The 22,925-nt window shown below is 38.9% G+C and overlaps 1 protein-coding gene across 5 annotated transcripts in view; it reads left to right on the forward strand.

Annotated features, from left to right (window-relative positions):
* DIP2C (disco interacting protein 2 homolog C) overlaps positions 1-22,925 on the forward strand; it is a 331,427-nt gene that overhangs the window by 245,008 nt on the left and 63,494 nt on the right. For all 5 annotated transcript variants that reach the window (XM_074868279.1, XM_074868289.1, XM_074868299.1 and 2 more), the window contains 12 exons: positions 42-165; positions 777-886; positions 2,190-2,292; positions 2,635-2,699; positions 4,526-4,619; positions 4,737-4,856; positions 5,667-5,781; positions 11,383-11,522; positions 13,126-13,262; positions 15,475-15,683; positions 16,513-16,627; positions 21,397-21,598. In XM_074868279.1, coding sequence (XP_074724380.1) covers positions 42-165; positions 777-886; positions 2,190-2,292; positions 2,635-2,699; positions 4,526-4,619; positions 4,737-4,856; positions 5,667-5,781; positions 11,383-11,522; positions 13,126-13,262; positions 15,475-15,683; positions 16,513-16,627; positions 21,397-21,598 — 1,534 coding nt within the window. The remainder of the gene's footprint in view (positions 1-41; positions 166-776; positions 887-2,189; positions 2,293-2,634; positions 2,700-4,525; positions 4,620-4,736; positions 4,857-5,666; positions 5,782-11,382; positions 11,523-13,125; positions 13,263-15,474; positions 15,684-16,512; positions 16,628-21,396; positions 21,599-22,925) is intronic.

The raw sequence follows: 22,925 nt of genomic DNA on the forward strand, positions 1-22,925 counted from the left end.
TAATCAGTTTTGTGTATTGCTTTTATTTTGTCATCTACTAGGATGCAGGAAGTCAACAAATCGGCTTTTTGCTTGGAAGCTGTGGAGTTACTGTGGCCTTGACTAGCGACGCATGCCATAAAGGACTGCCTAAAAGCCCCACAGGGGAGATACCACAGTTTAAAGGTAAGCTAACCCTTGCTTACTGTGGATATCAAGGGTCGTTTACTACAATCACAGTCATTGCACTTGTTTAGTTGTAGCGAGTGAGGATCAGGCCTGTGATGAAACACTTGCCACAGGAGCAGCCGTGGCTGCCCCAGCTGTGTGTCACTGGCTGGCTGGTAGAGATCGCTGCTCCCGCCTCATGGCTGCCCAGCAGTACGAGTGCTCCTGATCTGGTTCTCCACTCGTTCAGCTGGGCTGCTGAGATCATCTGTGGCCACAAGTGAAATTAAACCAACAGACTTAGATGAGAAGCAGTCGTACGATTCAGTCCTATAGCTAAGTGATAGAGACAGTAACCTCTGACAGGAGAGTGGTAATAAACTATTTGGGTCAATAACAGCTTAAACTGCTCAGCCAATTCTTCAGAAATTGTCTGAGAAGGCCACAATAGCTGTGTTAAGAAAGCAGTTCTGGAAAATTTCTTTTCCCATGCTATGCTGAGGTTTAAAAGAAGCAATGTTTAGGTAATGGTGACACGGGCATTTGGGAAAAAACTCTGGCAGAGGAGAATTTTGTCTTGTCTTATCCAGCAGAAGCTCAACAAAAGCTGACTTTTCTTTGTACCTCAGGCTGGCCAAAGCTGCTGTGGTTTGTCACGGAGTCTAAACACCTCTCCAAGCCACCTCGTGACTGGTTCCCACACATCAAGGATGCAAACAATGACACAGCTTACATTGAGGTGAGTTAATGAAGATGCATCTTCTCCTCGAATCATTGCATACAGCACTTCTGGATTAGGTAAACATCATTATTCATTCACTAGTCACAGAAGCGAAGAACATCCTGTTTTAGCTTGTTAATAAGTAATATTTTCTAATAAATTATACTGGATATTGATTTCAGAAAAGTTAATGAAATGTTAAATTGCACTTCAGGTGTTTCTAACGTTAATATTTTTATGTCACCTATGTGGCTGCCACAATATTATATTAAACTTGCCTTGACCACTCTCGGTCTTGTTCACAGTGTGGGCTTGCCCACTAGCCTTGAAACAAATACACTGCAAGTTTCACAGTGAAGCTTCAATTCTCATATCTCAGCTTTCAGAGCCTTTGAAAGAGAAGGAACTTCTTGTTCAAATGCTTGCCTGTCACTTACTGCTTTGTGAGTCACACTCCCCCAAAAAAAACAGCATCAGGAAGGGAAAATAGCAATGGTGTTAAGTTTCATTTTTCTCTTTTTTTTTTTTCCCATTCTTTTCTCCCACTTCTGCATTGACTCAAATGCCTTCAATTCAGTGATGTTAGTATTCAAGTGAATGGAGCAAAGGTATTTCCTATCTTTTCACAGTCAGAACACTGGGCCAGAGAAGCAGAGATGCCTCCATTTTCAATCTTGACTCATGGAGAAAGATAAATGTTTATTTACTTTAATTGCCACTGATAGTTTGCAGACTCTTGCATAAAGTTGCAAAAACTACTGTAATCATCAGCAATGATTTCCCACCTCTTGTTTATGCTGCTTTCTTATGACTCATATTCTTCTGATCAAAGGGCTTGTGTCTTTCAGGCTGTATACATATAGATTAATATAACAACACCCAGCAAGGATTCTGAGGTCGTCTCTTATCCCATGCCCTGTAAGACACAGAAGGGAGAAGCTCAGGTTTATTGGTTGGCCTAACATGTGAACGCTTTGCAGACTGAACTAGGTTATTCTCTGCTAAATCTCACCAGTCCTTTAGTCACTAACATGATCAGAATTGTTAGAATTATTTTTCCATAATGCCTATATTCAAACAGCAGATAGATTTCTGATATCAAGCCTGGGAAGCTTCAGTCAAAAAGAGAAAGTCTATGTGAAAAAAGTGTCTTCTAACAAAAGAAAGCCTCCCAAACTCCTCAGTACTGCTGCCTTCTTAAAGTAGAGTCATTAGATGTGTCCATCATTCACCTACATAGGAAACACTTTAAACGTAGCTATTAAATAATGGAAATAGGGGAACTATTGCACATCGACTTTCTCCGCTTATTTCTTCTTAGTACAAAACATGTAAAGATGGAAGCGTGCTTGGGGTGACTGTGACAAGGATTGCACTGCTGACGCACTGCCAAGCTCTGACCCAGGCATGTGGATACACAGAAGGTATGGAGTGCACTTCCCTTGCTTCATCCTTAAAATCAAGTGCGAATTGTAATTTGTTTCTCACCAGGCTCCTGTCTTATGTTTTACATAGATCTGTGTCAAAGGCTTCTAGATTTAAAAACCCAAGTTTTTTTTCATAGGTTTTAGAAAATATGCACACATTTAAAACATCTTTGTGAGAGGTACAAATAATGTCCATAGCCTGCAGTGGAGACTTACTGTGAAAGTTAAGCTTTGAGGTCATCAGTCATGTTATACTGAAGCTTCCTTCCTTTGAGTGGGTTTGCCTTGGGTCAGTGCCATGTTCTAAAAAATAAACTCTGTTTTGTTTTTGTTGGACAGCTGAAACAATTGTGAATGTATTAGATTTCAAGAAAGATGTTGGTTTATGGCATGGGATTCTTACAGTAAGTATGGTTTTTTTATTTTGTGTGAGTATTTGAAAATAAACTGAACTGATATGCTTATTGCTATCACAAACTGAGATGTCCTACAGTTTCTTCTAATACAAATTTTTCTGCTTTGAAAGCAAAAAATACGTGACTTAAATCCATGATCTTCTGCTGGTCCACTTACCCATAATGAGCACGGTAAAGATGCCAACGTATTTTTATGCATCATGTCAAGTACTCTGGCCCCACTATTACCATCTTATTCTGATCTTATTAATGCATGATTTTGAGATCAGACTTTATAACAGAAATCAAATTAGTACTTGCCTCTGTAAGGATGTGATCCAATGGCATAACTATATTGCCACACTGACTAGCTTCTCTATCAAAACTCCCACCAACAGTTGGTTTTGCTAACATTAAAGCATTTGTGATACTTCAAATTGCATAAATTGTCTACTTGCTGTTTGAATGTCTTCCTCAATTGACATGGGAGGCAATTGACATATTTTTAAGGATTGCTTCTAAAGGTGCTGCTGCAGTCAATGACTGACAAAATACTTACTGTTTACTGATCATTTAAAAAGCTGATATCATTTTGAAGGGTCACTGTTTGGGGGTCCCAGGTTGTACAGACCCTAGATGCTATGATTCCCAGGGATCCAGTATACTTTTCCTGTGAAGTGTTATACTGTTCTTAATATCAAAGGGCAGTAATAACACTTCTGAAGCAGAAATGGTCTATTAGGTTTAACGCCCATAAGTATCTCATGTTAAAAGAACATATTTATCACTGAAGTTGAAAGCAGGCATCTAACAGATCTTTTCTGTGTCTTCCTTTGCTATTAATCTTGGTATGAACTTCATTTTTTTCATGACTTGCCTGTAAGTGCTTTTCCTGTACCTACACTTGTGCCAGACTGAAAGGAGAGCTATCTTTTGCAGTTCTACAAGTGTTTAGATGACTAATCCACTGGCACACTTAACCTTTCTTAAGCCTAGATTTTCCAAAACAAATACTGTATTTAACCTGAGCTGCTATGAGTGGAGACATGTTGCGCTCAGAAGATGTTTCTGAATGGTATCAGGAGTAAAGCTGCAGCTCATTTACAAGCTGTTTAGTAGTAACACTGAGAAATCATTAAAGCAATAGACTGCCTCAGACTGTGTGAGATTGGTTTTGGATCTGTCATTGGTTTCACTCAGCTGCTTTTTCTAAACTTCATGCAACTTTTCATGACTTTGTTGAAAATACTGGAATTAGCCCACCTGGAGGAGGGCTAAAAACTCCTCCATTTATTTTCTGTTAAATAAATTCATCTCTGCTTAATCTGTGACTCCAATTTCTCTGTCTACTGTCTTTTAAATAATTTGTGCCCTGCTACCATTAGTAGTTTTTCAGTCTTCACAGAGATGGATTTCTTTAGACAGATATGCTGTTATTTGTGCTTTTGAGTAAAAAGTCTTCATATGTAGTGAAGTTTAGCAGGCTTAGGGATAATACTAACCTACATAGCAAATATGCAGACATTGTTCATCCGATTTTTTGGGGGTTTTTTTAAGAGTGAATTGCTTCAAGTATAAATAGGAGGAAAATCCGTTTCCTTTTTTTCAGTACCACTTCAAAGTTATGATCTAATTGGTGTAAATCCTTAATCCTTAATCAAAGCATTTGAAAACGAGTGTCTGTTTCACCTTAATGTAGATAGCTAGATGGGAAAAGATAAATGCCAGCATTGACAATAAAACAAGCATAGAGTGATTTGCATAGATGCCCCTGCCTATAATACAATATAAATAATGATAGTTGTCTAAAACGCATTTATCTTGCTTGATTTCAGAGTGTCATGAACATGATGCATGTTATAAGTATTCCATACTCCTTAATGAAAGTGAATCCACTGTCATGGATACAAAAAGTCTGTCAATACAAAGGTAAGGAGCAAGTATATACAAAAGTGTGTTTGATAGTCAAAATCAAAAGTGTGAATTGATAATACAGCTGTGTAGCTTTTATATGGTGTATTAGTAACCTTTCCATTCTTATTGCAGCAAAAGTTGCCTGTGTAAAATCCAGAGACATGCACTGGGCATTGGTGGCACATCGAGATCAGAGAGACATCAACCTTTCCTCACTGCGTATGCTAATAGTGGCTGATGGTGCAAATCCATGTAAGCTATGCTTCTGCTGTCCAGTAGAGAATAGGGAGTGTTTTTATGTCCTGCATTTAAAGTTTCAATCTTCAATCATTTTAGCTAAAATATTTACAAAGTATAAGGTTTGTCTACTGCAAACTATACAATATTTATGGAAACACTAATTAATTTTGGATTTTTAAAAAATATATTCTTTCTTTAACTAATCCTGAAGCAAACTTGGTATTCCACATAATGTAAGTTGCAGTAAATCCAGTTCTGTTTAACATGAAAGACTGAAGTAAATAACCTTAAGCTATAGAAAGGATCAGAATATTTCTTCTGAATGATGGTGCTCAGATGCAGAAGTAACTGAGAATGTTAGGGGACTACTTATATTACTCTAGAGAACCACATCTGGATCACCTCATAACAATTATATAGCATGAACTGTTTAATGTTATTTAAGATACCATTGTATAGATGTTCCGCTTGTTTGTAGTATGGTTTGAGTTTCTGAATTAAATCTTTAATTTGCCTCATCCTAAAAAAGAAAACTGTAATGGAATTCATATTGTAAATCTATCAGTAATGGCTTTTCTACGTAAGCATAGTGAAAGGACTTTATGCTCAAAAATTACTCTTTATTCTCTCTATGCATACACAACTGTATATACATATATACAGTTGTAGCAGCTGTGACTTCTTTCCCAGTGGACATGGGTCCTTTTTAAATTTTTTCTCCTGAAAAGCCTATTTATTCAATAGTAAGTCTGCAGTTTGAATAGCATCACTTCAGAAATCAGATTATTTTTCTCCTCTGATTTTTTTTCTTTTTTACCCCAGGGTCTATTTCTTCCTGTGATGCATTTCTCAATGTCTTCCAAAGTAAAGGTCTAAGACAGGAGGTCATTTGTCCCTGCGCTAGTTCGCCAGAAGCTCTCACTGTGGCTATTCGAAGGTACTGTGTTACACCAGTGGAAATAGAACCACTGTAGAATATATTTGAAAAGAAATGAAAGAATGATTCAAGTATGAATCTGCATACTTAACTTCTGAATGACATTTTTATTTTCAATTATGTTTATGTCCAAAGAAGACATACAAGATGAATTTGTGGAGTAATAATTTAAATTTGGAGTGCTTTATATTTCCCATTTCTGTAATTTTATCTAATTTTAAATTAAATAGACTGAAATGCAAAAGCTAATTCTGTAAAAAGAAGTGGAAAAATGCCACCATAAGCATAAAATTAATTAAAATGTGGGGATTTAAGTGGAATTGCTATCAAGGAAAATCGTGCTTTAAAGAATTATGACATTCCGCAGGTTGGTTTTGGCTGAGTGGTGCTTTTTAACCATTCATAGACTCTCAGTAAACATCTGGAAATGCCCTTTGAGTCTGGGGGATTTGTGCCTAGAAATAAAATGGATAAATTCTAATAAAACTATTAAGCCTTATGTACATGAATGTCATTATGCAGCAGTCACTTGTCGTGAGTCTTGTAGCACCCAGTAAATGGCATAACTGTTGTCTGTTTTGGCAGTTTTCCAGAAGTTGTACATTGAACAGTAGGCACTTTGTTTTTAAGTTCAGATTTCTGCAGCCATTTATAATTGTTTCACATGTAAAAACATGCAGTATAAAACTGTAAAGCACTGTAATAGCATTAAGTAAAATACTTCCTGCCACAAAGTTTAAAATACACTATCCAAGTGAAATTTAACTAGATTTTCAAGTAGCTTTCCAACAAAACATCACAGGAAGAAAAACATGAGGCCAAGAGTGTGGTTGACTTTCAGCCACCTCATTATTAACTTAAAACATCTGAAAGCTATTCATCAGGGCCTTATCCTGTCCAGGTTAGTTGTCTTTCTGTGAACTACAGGATCTCAGAGAGCCCTTCATTCAGCTCCACCAGCCTGTTCTCAGCTTTATACCAAGAAGTATGGGGTTTTTTTCCCTTGCAATGGGTTTCCCTGCCATAGGCTGTGCAAACCTTCACTCCCTTGGAGTGAGCTCTTGCTTGTAAGTGCAGAGAGGAAGTCGAAGGGCAGCAGAAGTCGCTTGTGCTGAGCACTGATTAACAGGAGAAGGTTTTCATTTCCTGTGCTAGCCCTCGAAACCTGCCCCAGATTGCAGGTTATGAAGTGGGACAACTCACTGCATCTCAACATACGATGGCTGGCGTGCCCTTTCTAGACTTAAACTCTGTGCTTATAGCCACCTGAAGCACTGCAGATTAATTTTCAAATTAACTAGCATAGAGAGCTTACATAAAAAAATTTATTAGCACATGAAATAGTGGATAATTCAAAAAAAATCATTTTTATCTTCAATGCCTCGCTGTATAATTACATAGCAGTTCTTACTACAGTGAATGTTATTGAACACGTATCTCCTTTTTTTGAAGTCTGTTTAATGGGAGGATAATACCAGCTGAACTTAGGAGCTTTAGTATTTTTCATTTTATTCAAGCCATCTCCACTGACAGTAAAGTCATTATCATACAAGTTCCAAAGAGTTACAGCTGAAGTATGCATTAAAATGACTCCCTGCAGAGCACAGATCCAGAGAGCTCCCTGTTAATGCTCCGACTCTCAAAATCTATGGTGTATTTTTACTGATCTTCCTGCAAGGAAGAGTAACAAAAGCAGTTCTTAGTTGAAATACCCTTATAGTTTAGAAAAAATCAGTCAGTCAGTAATAGACTAATAGGTACTTTAGCCTTAAAGCTGAATCAGGAATGTGTCATGCAAAAAATTCTTTATGATATTCTCCTTTGGTCAATTGCATATTAGTCTGAACCCACTTGCTTAAGGGGGTGCAGAAGTTTAAGTACAGGTCTGTCCCCATTTAAATGACTGGTAAAAATAGTGGTAAAATAGATTGCATCTCTAAATGGTAGTTTTCAGAATACTCTACAGCCACTCAGTGTGAACAAAGCAGCTTTAAAGTATATGCACATTGTCCCTCTTTCATGGTTGAGGAAGCTACAGGGGTTGGTTTGTCTGGTGGTTTAAGCTAAATTTACTTAGCATATAAAGTAGGTGGTATTATACCTTGTTTAGCTGTTCCTACCTTAATCAAAGGATTTATTTTTGTCTAGCAAGCAGTCTTACAGAATTACAAATTCAATATTAGAAATATTGAATGTGTAAAGAAAAATGTTAACTTTAAAATTAATAATAAATATGTTCAAGACAGCCAACATGGCTTCACCAAGGCAAGTCCTGCCTGACCAACCTAGTGGCCTTCTATGATGGAGTGACTACATCAGTGGACATGGGAAGAGCTATGGATGTTGTCTATCTGGACTTTTGTAAGGCCTTTGTTATGGTCCCTTACAACATCCTTCTCCCTAAATTGGAGAGATATGGATTTGATGGATGGACTGTTTGGTGGATGAGGAATTGGTTGGATAGTTGCATCGAGAGGGTAGTGGTCAACGGCTCGATGACCAGATGGGAGACAAGTGGTGTTCCTCGGGGGTCAGTACTGGGACCAGTACTGTTTAATATCTTCATCAATGACTTGGACAGTGGGACTGAGTGCACCCTCAGCAAGTTTGCAGATGACACCAAGCTGCGTGGTGCAGTTGACATGCCGGAGGGATAGGATGCCATCCAGAGGGACCTTGACAGGCTTGAGAAGCAGGCCCGTGTGAACCTTATGAGGTTCAACAAGGCCAAGTGCAAAGTCCTGCCCTTGGGTCAGGACAACCTCCGGTATCAATACAGACTGGGGGATGAAGCGATTGAGAGAGCCACCCTGCGGAAAAGGACTTGAGGTACTGGTGAATGAAAACCTGGACATGACCCAGCAATGTGCACTTGCAGCCCAGAAGGCAAACTGTATCCTGGGCTGCATCAAAAGAAGTGTGGCCAGCAGGTCAGGGAAGGTGAATCTGCCCCTCCGCTCTGATGAGACCCCACCTGCAGTACTGTGTCCAGCTCTGGAGTTCTTGGCACAGGAAAGACATGGACTGTTAGAGCATGTCCAGAGGAGGGCTACAAAAATGATCAGAGGGATGGAACACCTTTCCTATGAAGAAAGGCTGAGCGTTGGGGTTGTTCAGCCTGGAGAAGAGAAGGCTCTGGGGAGACCTTATTGTGGCCTTTCAGTACTTAAAGGGGGCTTATAAGAGAGATGGGGACAGACTTTTTAGCCATGCTTGTTGTAACAGGACAAGGGATAATGATTTTTAACTAAAAGATGGTAGATTGAGACTAGATGTAAGGAAGAAATTTTTTACAATGAGGGTGGTGGGGCAGGTTGCCCAGAGAGGTGGTAGATGCCCCATTCCTGGCAACATTCAAGGTCAGGTTGGACAGGGCTCTGAGCAACCTGATGTAGTTGAAGATGTCCCTGCTCATTACAGGGCAGGTAGGACTACATGACTTTTAAGGTACCTTCCAACCCAAAGCATTCTGTGGTTCTATGATTCTATGATTTATATCTCATCTTCTTTCCAAGTGATTTTTCTCTTTCTGAGTGGCAGAGATATTTGTTTTAGGGGTGTTCCAGTGTGGATATCACGGACAGGACAAAGTAAGATACCATATATATATATTACAGAGTTGTGCTGACAAGATACTTTCTGAAACAATGCATAGGTGCTGTCAAGTGCTTGGCTCCCCACCTCACTCCTCCATCCTGGTCCTCTGACGGCATTCCCTTTCAGAGTCAGATAACTCGTTGCCTGCAAGAGGAGACTCAAGCACAGTTAACTGGTGTTTCATTCAAGGATCCACCTCAGACTACCAGGATACTCGAAGTGCTCTGAAATAGCAACTCTGAAATGCCTGTCCTGTGGACCCCACGTCCTCAGCACCAACTCTTTCCTTCCACACACCTGCTTCCATTGCACGGCGCTTCTTTATAACCCAGGCAAAACTGTTATCTCAACCCAGGCCACAGCAAGTGTAGCTCTATTGACAAGTCCCCCAACATGATCTTAGCAAGCCTCGTGCCTCCAGCTTCCGGGCCTGGCACCCCCATCCGTTAGACAGCCAGTGCCTTTCAAAGCTGCTCCCACTTTTCTTTTTAGCAGTCTTTGAATGTGATAAGTAAAGTCTAGATGGCCTCTACTTGTAGAAGGTTGTGAGAAGCTGTGTCTGCCTGCAGAAGACCTTTCTTCTCATGAGCGGTAAAATGTGTGTTTTGGGGAGCAAGGATGAGAGGAAGTTGATCAATAATGTCACTGAAAGTTCCTTTTACATGATGGGAATGTTATTTATCACAGCTGCTTGTTTACTAGCACTATTTGTTATGCTCTAATGGCTTTTCAAGTGTGCCCACATCCTTCTTTGTTGACAATGTCACTTGAGAAATATGCCTCGTAAAACCTATTAATTGAAATTTATAGTGGCGATCACTGCAAGGCTTACATGAACTTGATTGGCTAAGGCCCATCTAGTATTTCAAGCGCAGTAGAGGAGAAATGTCATATAAAAGGACATAAGCTGTTAAAAAATAATTGTGTTATGATGGACTATTTAGGAAAAATGCAGAATCTTGAACTGAATATTGTCTGGTTTATCCATCTTGAAAATAGCTGAAGTCTGGCTGCTCTGCATGGATGCATTATCCACAATTAAATCAGCATCACATTAGCTTCCAGTTTTGCATTTTAAAATGCAGGACAGTATAAGAATCTTTTCAGACTTGAAAAGCCTTTACATATTCCCTTCAAGCCACACTCTACATACATATAATCGTCTCCACTGATACAGCAGGTGGTTTTATATTAAAACAAGTTGACAGACAGCCTGTGCTGATGCTGTGGAATTGTACAGCGTGTTGGCAGTGAATCTGAGCAAACTGAGGTGTTACAAAGAGGCTGCATCCACAACATTTTGACCATGACTGATGAAGGTGTAATTTGTTTTAACTTTCATGGGGTAAATTAGAATAGGAAGAATTCAATTACATGTACTAAAATAAAGATGGTAAAGTCCTTGCAGCTTCCACAGATACTTGACAGTGAATCTATTACAACCTAATTTCTTCTGTTTAGTAATTTTAAATGCTTAAGTATTGGGAGTGGGAAGTCATATCTGTGATTTAAACACAGCATGCTTGTATTCTAATCTTGGCTTTGATGCCAGTGTGCTAGAGTTAGGCTTTTAGTCTGACAGGTGAGTTTGGTTTCCTAGGTTGCCCCAAAGTACATAACATATAGAGAGTTTATCAAGTTATTTACTGATCATCTGCATTGCATTTCAGTATTTTTACAACAAGGCAAAAGGCCTTTACTTGTGTAATCAAACAATCTTTATAAATCTACGTGAAAATTAAATACAAGCTGGTTTGGGTAAATATTAGGTGTTACTTTCATCTCTGCAGCCCCATATATGTAGGTGGCTACTGAATGGGAGAGGTGACAGACATAATTACTCAGTAATGACTGAAAAACAGGATTCTGTCAGGTCTAGTAGGGGAAAAAAGAAGGTGAAATTTTAAACTCAAATAGAGGAGTATTTGCAGTAGTAGTCCATCAGGAATAAGTAAATGTTTACGTCGTCCTGATGGTGCACTGACTTATAACCCATGGTTGCAGGCCAACAGATGACAGCAATCAGCCACCAGGCAGAGGAGTTCTGTCCATGCATGGTCTCACCTACGGAGTGATTCGAGTGGACTCTGAAGAAAAGCTTTCCGTTCTGACCGTCCAGGATGTTGGCTTAGTGATGCCAGGAGGTAAGTAACTTTGTTTGAAACTTACTATGATTCATCAATTTAAGTAATTAGTAATTAGAAAGTCATAGGTGGGCATACTTTGCTGTTAGACAACAAGCTTTGGAATTAGAACATGTGTACTTGAAAGCATTTTAGTCCATTACCTTGTAAAACTTCACGGTTTGGAAATCTCAATTTTTCTTTTCTCTGTTTACCTCAGTGGCTGTCTTGACTCGCATTAGTGGTGTACTTTAAACAGCTTGTCACCACATCAGAACATCTGTTCCTTAACTGTGAGATACCAGTACAGAAAATAAGAAGGTTGGATTTCGATGTCTGGAAGCTATAAATATTCATAAGCCTGACTCAGATGAGAGTTGATAGTGAAATTTTTCATAACCTATGCTAAGGATCAACAAAATTGCTATCTGAGGGCTTGCAGAAAGTTTTTCCAAAGATGCTGTGGTATCACCCAGTTATTAGAAAGAGAGGGTATGTCTCAACAGTTCATGTTGATAAATTCAAACTGAAACCAGTGCTTCTAAAGATGAAGATAAGATTTTTCGTAAGAGAGCTAGATTTTAAATGAGATGTTATAGAGACTAGAAAAGGATAATACTGTAGTTTTTCATAAGAGAATGTCTTTTATGCACCAAAGGAATAAAACATAATGATGCATTTTAAAAATTTTTTTGAACAGCTTAAAATAAAGGAAGATAAGATTGGTTGTTGTCTAATAGTTATCATATAAGATATTATAGATGTGCCATCTTGCACTTCATACTACATTCTGATCGTTTTAATAAAAGTACGCTCCTGTTTATCCTCAGAGTGAGAGAAAGGTCATTCAAGATTCTTTACACTTGCACTTAAAAGACATGCTGATTCATTTCTGGTGTCCCTTGTTCATCATATTCTCTTTCCAACTGCAAAATCTACACATGCTGGACTCCAACTCTAGGGATTATAGCTAAAGCAGCATACCTGATTCTTATTCACATGGCTGACACATAAAATAGTGCTTCTCCTCAGACCACTGCTTTCTAATCCCTCCCGTTTAGCTCCTGCTGTCTCTGCAGTCCTGTAAGACCGGTGAGAGGGAGTCCGCTCTGATAAATTCTTAGTGAAACAACTGTACTAGTCTGCTAGAATATCTTGATCTTTCATAAGGTGTTACTTGCTACTTTGTGAGAGGTGGATTTCCTGGTTGCCTGCCTCCCTGGCAGTGTAATTATTATCAAGAACTCCATTAGGGTATTTCATTTTGCACTGACTGTAGCAAATTTGGTCTTCAGTATGCAAAACTGGGAACACAATCACATTACACAGCAATATTACGGATCAGCTGAAATTTTAGAGAGCAAGGCAAATTAGATTTTGTTACCAGTGTAAAGACTGAGTCTACATAAAGATCTTTGCATTCTTTGTATAAATATTATTTATATTACAAATAATATTTGATAAAGTTGAACACCTTAATGTTTGAGAAACCGATTGTTAGACTTTAGTCTACATATAATTTATTTGTTTATGCCAACTCCACCACAATGTCTTTCCCACAGCATTTATGTTATTCTGTAGTTCATTTTATAGGATTTTTTAAAGTCCTTTGCTCTCCCTCTAGCTATAATGTGTTCAGTGAAGCCAGATGGAATTCCTCAGCTCTGTAAAACAGATGAAATAGGAGAACTTTGTGTATGTGCTATTGCAACGGGTACATCCTATTATGGACTCTCGGGCATGACCAAAAATACTTTTGAGGTAAGCTGACCAAGAAATGCTATATAAAATCCTTCTTTTTTAAGCTTTTCTATTTCAAGATAATATTTAACATAAAATATTGATAATAATAATATCAGAATAGCAGTAATAATCAATGCTTGTGGCTTGGGACCTGTACTCTGGCCAGATAATCTTCACTGAAGCCCATTTCATTAAGTGCAATAGTAGATCTTCATGTGGGTTTAGTTTTGGCTCTGAAGAGCTTTTACTTTAATTTTGAAAGAAGATACCAGGGGCTGAAACAATCAGAAGGAAAGCAGGAAGAAAGACAAAGTTCAAAAGGTAATACTGTGCAAGTCTGTGAGCTAGCTACATGCAGAAGTTGATTGTTGCAAACAGTAAGAAAGCTGATGGTTATCTTTAAAAAGCTGTTTACAACATTTCCACAATGCAGCCAGCATTAAAGGCTTGCATTTATGCAGCATCATGACAAATGTAATCATCAAGAGGTACCTGAATAGCAAAGATACCTTTTCCTAATTAATCTCTACTTGCTTTTGTTTGAATTGCCTTAGGTGAAAGTCTTTTTGCTTTGTGAAATCTCTTTATCAGTAGGTTTCTGCTCCAGTGCAGACAGCTGTATCAGTAGCTCTGTTGTACCTGCTCACTTGTTAGCATTAACTTCTGCTGAAGCCAGTATGAAAGGCTGAACAAATCAGAGAAATACTGAAAAAATTTGAGCTGAGATTTTTATTAAGTTCTGATCCTTTTTTAATGTTTGAGAAAAAATTTAAGAAAAATACAGTTACATTTCCCGTAACAAATTCACTGATATTACCATTTTCAATAGACCAAACATGACTAATATCTCCTGAAAAATGAATGCTGAATGCTGTAAAGGCTATACATTAAATAATTAATGGAGACTAGTGGATACGGTTCTCCATCCTGCTATTGAAGCTATGAATCATACTATGCTATTGTGATCTGAAATTTGTTGATAGCTGATTACTGTGCTACAAGTACAATTGGCAGTACCCAGTGTGAATGATAAGCCCAGATTTGACTTATTTCAGGGTAGAAAGGTACTTACTGTAATTGTAAAATCATTCATATTTTATAACTGAGTCTGCAGTTTAGCAGCACATTTAGGCTGATTTAGACTTATTCCTAATGGTAAGCAAATAAATTGCCATTGAGTGAGCAGGACCACTCATTTTTAAAGTTAAGCATGTTCTTAGGAGCCCTCTCCAAGTGGGCCTCTTTTCTGTTTTACTGTGTAATTTGTGTTTCACGTATTAGAGAGTCGAAGAGTTTTGTGTTCCTGAAATGAATTATGGCTGAGGATGTATAAGCATCAAATCCGTTCAATAAGAGTCACCCATGGGTATCTGGCAGCAGAATCTGACCTTTCTTTTTAGATGAGCCTTGAAGGACACTGTATAGCCATGGTCTTCCACTTGCCATTGGCTTAAATAATTTGCCTTTAGACTATTTCTTTTTAAGCAACAACAGGAAAGTGTGGTTGTGTCAGAATGCAGCTCAAAGTAGCTCATGTGCCAGAATGATAACACTGCGCTAGTTAGGATAGAAAAAGTGGTAGAAATCTATCCTGTGGAAGTCACGTATGCATCTAGTGTTGAGACATTTAGAGAGGCTCTGTGTGGGGCTGTATTTTCACTTCTACACATGCTACAGAGGCATTATCACTGATATTGTGAGGACTTAATTGACCTTAGATAAAAATGTGGTCAGCTGCAAGAGTCATTAGTGTACAGTACCTTAAAATAGCTTCACTTCTAGCCTGCTTATTTCTCTGTACTGTGCTGGAAATAAGCATGAGGTACTGAAAAGAACCTCTACTGTAACGTTTATGATTTAATCTCTCAGTAACCTATACATAGCACCTCAGGTTAGCTGCCCTCTGCACAGCTTTTTTTCTTTATTCAATACTGTTTATGTTGATTTTTATATTTTTTAACGTCATAAATAATTCGCAGAGCCGTGGTTAGGGAAAATGTGTATGGTAAACAGAGTGGGACTGAACTTGCTGGAACTCAGGTACTGAAAATTACACACACTAATTTAGGAGTTTCCTGACACTCCCTTTATGGTCAGTGAAGAGTAAAGAGCATCACCAGCAATCTAGTTGCTTCATTCCAGAAGAGCCATCTCAGAGAGCATGCCTGAAATATTTTGCAGCTTGATCTCTGTGTATAGAATTGAAGACTTGTGTTTCTCTGTCTTGCAGGTGTTTCCTATGACCAGTTCTGGTGGCCCTATCACTGAATATCCTTTTATAAGGACTGGACTACTAGGTTTTATAGGACCAGGTGGACTTGTCTTTGTTATTGGCAAAATGGATGGTTTGATGGTTGTCAGTGGAAGGAGACATAATGCTGATGACATTGTAGCAACAGCACTGGCCGTGGAACCAATGAAATTTGTCTACAGGGGAAGGTTTGGTCCTTTCTTTTCTTATATTATGTAGAAATCTTTATTTTGCATAGGCCAGGAGTAAGTGATCCAGAATGCTTTCAGAAGGCAGTGCCTAATCTGCACTATGGTTTTCCTCCATTGCTGTTCATATTGCTAGAACTGGAAGACAGCAGAGGGAAGCCTAAAACAGTCTTGAGGCAGACTTTAGATACCAAGGTCCAAAACTGATTATTAAAATTTCCAGTTTGAACATCTGGTTAATTCTGAAGGTGTTAATTCCTGATCTGACAGGATCCCTTCTGTCTGAGTTGAACATTTCCAATATGCCTAATACTGAGGTTCTTGAACATGACAGCGGTTCCTTCTGTGACCTTCCTAATGTGCTGAAACTGAGCAGGAGACATGTAAAACTTCTGAAGAGCCTAATGCTCTCAGACATGTGCTCACACTTGATCCCATGGCAGATGTCTCACAAAATGATGTTGCAATTACTTTCTTCTAAGATGGGGCCAAAGAAGGTGCTTATGCTGGCTGTTATGTAACAACATCAAGCTTGGTGTGACCCAAATTTAGTGCTTTTCTTATGCCAAGAAGGTTCACTTCTCCAACCCTGCGAGAATGTAGACATTATGCCTACATTTACATGATTCTAGAACAAAGCCCCTTATTTCTCCTCCAGAAGTTATCCAAAACTGTTCTTGTTGCTTTTTCCCCATAAATAAAATGCTAATTGATGCACCGGTTGTCTGAGTAATAAATAACAAAATCATAGTTATGGAGAATTAACTTAGAAGACAGGTTTTTCGATCTGTCCTGACACTAAATACTCTTCTCTGCTTCTCTTCTATAGAATAGCAGTGTTTTCAGTGAGCGTGCTGCATGATGAAAGGATAGTTATTGTTGCAGAACAACGGCCAGATTCCACAGAGGAAGACAGTTTTCAATGGATGAGTAGAGTTCTCCAGGTAATGCTCTTCATGTATGTTTGGAAGCTATTTTTTCCTGCTTTATATTCTTTTTATTGATCTTTTGGGCCCCCAAAGTAACTGACATTTGTCTTTGAGTAATTGTAAGTCCACCTTCAGTTGCACTTGCACCTAATGAGCACAAAATTGGATTCTTTTGAGTGACAAAAGTAGATCTACATATCCAAGCTAGATTGCCAGATATTTTTTTTTAATCAGTGGGAGAGAATTATATGTTTCTAGTGCACCATATTGATAGCTAAAATAAACTGAAAGAAACACAGCCTAAAAATGCCAATTTCTCTCCACTGAAGTGAAGGGTAGTGATAGATTAGCTCAGATCTAGGTATGTACAGTGCATAGAGGACACCTGTCTGCATCTATCTGCATAGAGGATACCTATTGCAAGGAATCCCATTCCAGCTGTCTGGTGGATCATGCAAGGCACATACCACTCTGATGAAACCCACCTTGGTGGTGGTGTTTGACAGTTTGTCTGGCACTGAATACAAAAAAATTCTGATTTTCTCCTTCACATATAGCAGTTCAAGTTAAGGCAATATCATTACCATACTCAAAGTTTTTTCAACCCTAATGTCCATACACAAAAAGTTAGATACTTTAGATAACAGTCATCCTCCATCTCCATGGTGAGCCAATGCTCACTCAAAAGCAATAGGTTTATGGATGATGTAGTCAAACTGAGTTTATCTGTTGCTACCTTGTGTCATGGTTTAACCCCAGCAGGCAGCTCAGCCTCACACAGCTGCTCGCTCACTCCCCTGTCAAGGGGGATGGATGAGAGAATCAGAAGAGTAAAAGTGAGAAAACTCCTGTGTTGCGATAAAGACAGTTTATTAAGTAAAGCAAAAGCTGTGCACACAAGCAAAGCAAAAGGAATTCATTCACTACTTCCATCAGCAGGCAGGTGTTCAGCATCTCCATGAAAGCAGGGCTCCATCACACGTAACGATGACTTGAGAAGACAAACACCATCATTCCGAATGTCCCCCCCTTCCGTCTTCTTCCCCCAGCTGTATATGCTGAGCATGACACCATACAGTATGGGATATCCCTTTGGTCAGCTGGGGTCAGCTGTCCCAGTTCTGACCCCTCCCAACTTTTGTACCCCCAGCCTACTCGCTGGTGGGGTGGAGTGAGAAGCAAAAAAGGCCTTGACTCTGTGTAAGCACTGCTCAGCAATAAGGAAAACATACCTGAGTTAATAAAACTGTTTTCAGCAAAAATCCAAAACATAGTCCTATACTACCCACTATGAAGAAAATTAACTCTATCCCAGCCAAAACCAATCCACCTTGTGAAATGGTGTCAGCTCTGTCTACAGCTGGTCACCTGTTACTTCCACTTCCATTTCCTAACTTCCTTGCTGTCCTTCCTCAAGGACTATTCTCGGGTAAATATATTGCAAACATCTTTTTTGCTTCACCCAAGAACCAAAGTAAAAGATCCCACACAATTCAGAGAAGAGATGTTTATTCATTATTGCTTTGTACTGAATAAGAAAGGGAATCTGTCTACCATATCCTTGAAGAAACTGAACACATAAGCTTTCATCCATCTCAAGGCAGGTTTATCTTCTCTCTTGATTTAAAAGACAGCAACATTTCATACAGCTAGAGACATCTCTTACTCACAGTAGATCTAAATTATTACCAAGAAAAGCTAGAACCTCTGGCTTGTCCATCACACAGAAGGCCTTTGAAGCACCTAGTAGCACCTAGGGCAACCACTGTAGAAGGAAAGGCTTTTGAATTGCGCATGCTTCGATAATTTTTATCAGGTAGCAAGCTCCTAAAGAAAAGGTTGAAACTCTGGACTTACACTTCTCCTGTTTTGTCAGGTGAGCATTTTTGTGACTTTTACAGAAATCATGTCTTACACCATCACAGCCAGTAGAATTCAGTACTGAACACTGTGGGAGTGCTGTGTCAAGTTACTCCTGCCAAAAGTCAATCCTGTTATTCTGAGTATGATCAAATCACAGCAGTGTCTGAGAATTTTAGGCCATATATCAAAGCACGCATACATGTGGCTGCTTTCATTACCTGTGTGTGGAGTCTGCAACTCTGTTGTGCATTACTATGTGAACAAGAAGTTTCTGGTTCCACTTCAGCTGATAGCGGAGATGGAGGGCAGAAGCCAGGAACATGTAGGATGCTTTGTGCCTCCTTCCCAATCAGAGTTTTAATGACAGATGTGAGGAAATGGTAACCAGTTTTATCTGAATCATCTGCTAGTGATGAACAACATAATGGTATCACACTTGTGTCATGGCTCTCATTGACATCCATGATAACAAACTCTACCAAATTGCTACTCATTTCTGATGATATTTGTGAGACTCGTCTGACATCCTGAGTGTGCTGCCCTGTGCCAGCCCTGCCCTACACTGCCTGCTTCTGCTGTGCCTTGCAGTGTCTCTGCATCTCTTCCCTAGAGTTGAGCTGCTTTGGTTTGCAGAGCTTCTTTCCAGTGGGTTGCACATATTCTGACTCTCCACAACCCTTCCTGCTCCTCAACAGAAGGCTGAAGGATGGTAGAGCTGCTGGACATATGGGACTGTGCTGGACTGCATCTGTGGGTTTTAGCAGAGGCATGGTTGGGAGGGAGTGGTCAGTCACTGTCTAGAGTTTCTTGAGAGTAGTGGAGGAGGAGGGTATTTTAGTGACACTGGGAGTGAAGATCCCAGATCTCTCAGCAGTTCAGTCACATGGATCCTAGATACTCATTCATCTCCCAGGCTGCTGCAAACTGATCTGACCCTTCAGTCAGGGTTGTGGTTCCTGTACCAGGCAGACTGGATTTTAGTCTGCCCAGAGAATTTTGTCAGAATGGGATGTTTTCTTAGCTTGAACAATATAGCAATCTGGAGTCTGCAAATACTGGTATCTCTAATCTATTTTCTCAATGAAACAGAGGAATAAAGATTTCAGATATTCTGTTTACTTCTGGCTAGACAGTGTAATTTCAAAAACCAAGCTACCTCATCAGGAGGCATAAATGCCAGCAGTGTTAAAATTGACTGGTACTCTTTCAAAATTTGAAGGTTCAGTTCGTCAGTGCTCATCCTTGTGAAACAAAGTCATTCCCTCCTTCAGAAATGTGGCAAACTCAAAAGTGTGAAAAGTGACAATTTTGAATGACCCATGGCATTTTATCAGGCATTATGCTGCAGAGGTAGCTATCAAGGGAGACAGTCTGGAAGTCACTGGGGAATCGTTATATAACACCCCTCATGCCACCCCAGCTGGATATTGCTTTCCATTCACCAGCTCTAGGAGCAACACTGTTTTACATTTGAATAAGAGTGTTTACTTGCCCTGTAACAGTTTTCCTTCAATCTGATGTCAGGTGAGGATCCCATGATTTATCACTGCTTTCAGAAATACAAATAACATTATGATTAGGAGGTTATGATGGTTTCTGCCAGAAACATGAGGCACTGTGTTTTGGCTGTCATATATATCTCCCTATTGCTGATCTTTCAGGTAAGATGTCTGTAGCAGCGAGGTCTTCCAGTGGTACTGTGAGATCTACCAGTACTAAACTGCAATCTTTCTAAAATGAGTAATTGCTTTATTATTCTTTCTTATGAAATTCTGCAATCGTTATTATTCTTTCTTATGAAATTTTGCAATCAAATCAATAAAAAACAAAGCAAGCAGAAGCCAAAAGCAAAGCATTAGTTAGAGTGTCTGTAGAAGTAATCAGTAATTTATTGGTCTACGCTTAAGTACATAAATGATTATTTGATTCTCAGGATATAGATTGTATCTTCAAAGCAACAGATGTATGCATTCACTTTTCTCACAGATAAAAATTAAAATGCAAGTTAAGTAAATTGTATTTTTGAACATTTAACTACACATTAGAGATGCTGTCTGTAATTTGTTTCTCAGTCTGTGTGGATGTCTGAAGCTGTTTTTCTAACTCACTGCAATGTTTATTACCAATGTAAGGAAAATAACCTGTTAAAATGTGTATGGAATTAAAATCTAAGGGCATGGATATTCATGTTTACTTAAATAAATTACACAGATACTCTACGTTACAGATTTCTTGAAAGTGATGCAGTTTACTCATCAGACAATGAACACGGTTACTATAAGATTCAAAGATGTTTATTTTTCATGTTTTCATTCAACTGATTTTTTTTCAAGTAGATAGTTTTGCAATTTTCCCCTATATTCTTGTCATTTCCTATTCCTGCCTGACAATCTTTTACATCATAATCAGGGAGTGAAACAGTTGCTATCTTAGAAAAAAATTAAAAATTCATAAGCTGCATATATCAGTAGGTATATGGTGATATACATGCAACCTTCGAAAATTTTTTTACTCTACAAGATGGACTGGATGTTAAGTTGATAGGAATCCTTTGAATTTTAATTCTGAGAAGTGTGCAGGTTAAAATCAGTTTCACATGGGTGGCCAGCCCATTTTAGCAACAGGATATGTCTACCTAAGAGTGATGCCTAGGTATCATTTATTAATAGATTCTGTGTATTTATCACCAGGTTTTTGTTTGCTTTTTTATCTTCTGGAATGAGTATAATCATGTTAGTGTTACATTTCCATTCACCTGTTCCCACTGAAAAAAACCCTCCTTATCACTGACATTGCTGAAGTGTCTTTCCATTGCCGGTTATTTATTAGGGTTGTTTTATGCAGTAATTCAGAGCAACATGTGCTTATTAGAATGATGAAAAATTAGCCTTTGATTAAAATCGACTTCCTGCTTTTTTTAGGCTATAGACAGTATTCATCAAGTGGGAGTCTACTGCTTAGCACTCGTACCAGCAAACACACTTCCCAAGACACCACTGGGAGGAATACACCTTTCAGAAACCAAACAGCTCTTCTTGGAAGGATCTCTGCATCCTTGTAATGTGCTGATGTGTCCCCACACATGTGTAACAAACCTGCCTAAACCAAGGCAGAAACAACCAGGTAAGATAAGTGAAGGCAAAAGGACCACAACTTAATGCTGTATGTTCATGGTACTGTCTGGAGCAAAGTCAAGTAACTGTTGATGCAAACAAGAATCAGCTAGATCAGCTGTTCCTGTTAAATATTCCATGTGTAAGAGCATCATTGGCTTTGGCAGAAGCTAGAAGTACGTTCACAAACAGTGCAAGGGAAAATGCTCCAGAAACCTAAGTTCAGTAAAGATGAGGACATTTTTATCACTCTACAAGGCACAGCTGAGACCACACCTGAATTTCTTTGTCAATTCCTGGTCAGTTATGTTTAAAGAGGATGAACTGAGACCAAAACAGAAAGATAAAGTTCTGGCTTATTTGAAGGCTGAGTTTGTAAAGTAGAAATAGAGAGGAAGAGGACTGTTGACACAAATAACAGTGCGCTGGAAGAAGAGCAAATGCTTAAAAACTGGTCATGAATAAATTAAAGCCAAGAATAAGGCTAAAGGTTTTTACCTGAATACAGAGGCTCTGGATTATTCGTTTTTACAGCAGGTATATTTGAGGGAACACCCTAACTAGTTTTAAGGTGGTTCTTCAGAAGTTCTGCCACACTTCATGAAGAATATTGAATGCAATGGTACAGCAAGGCACTGACTCAAGAGACTGAGAAAGCCCTTGTAGTCTGCTGTAGTTACGGGTTACTCATGCCCAATGACAAAGCAAGTTTTAGCAAATTTCTAACTTTGAATGCAACTGCAGATTTTAGTACTCAGATTAACTGCGAGGATTTCTGGATCTGTAGCCTCAGGCTTAGGACCTGAGTTCAGCTACATCAGTTGGCTACTGATTTAAGTGTTGGTTAGTTTCCACTTTGAAAACCAGCTTGGAATGGGAAGTGGTTTTACCCTCTGGATCTTGAATATGGGGACTATCCATCATGAATTCAGTGCAAGTTTGCCAAAACCATCATCTTATTTCTTTGTTTAAAACCTTCAGCCAAATGTTTCAGAAATCAAAACCGTAATCTCAGTGTGCGAATACTGGGAATGTCAGAGGTTAACAGTGACTTGTACTAAATTAACAAAAGCAATGAAGCCTTTAACTGCAGTGCTCACTTTGGTATTTCCTTGTTGCTGCTTTGCAAGTAATCCCTGAATTAGGGTTAGTGCAGTGGAGATACTTAAAGATACATTATGTACACATTATATATCACTATGGTAAAAGCAATGGCAGGAATGCAGAAACCAAACCGGTAGCATCACATTCTCCCATTTTGCGTAGTTGTAACATACACAGAGAATATTGTTTTCATATTTTTAAAGCAGAGTAGTCTGTAGATGTTGTTTATTGCA

Source organism: Strix uralensis, chromosome 1 (assembly GCF_047716275.1).
Source record: "Strix uralensis isolate ZFMK-TIS-50842 chromosome 1, bStrUra1, whole genome shotgun sequence".
NCBI lineage: Eukaryota > Metazoa > Chordata > Aves > Strigiformes > Strigidae > Strix > Strix uralensis.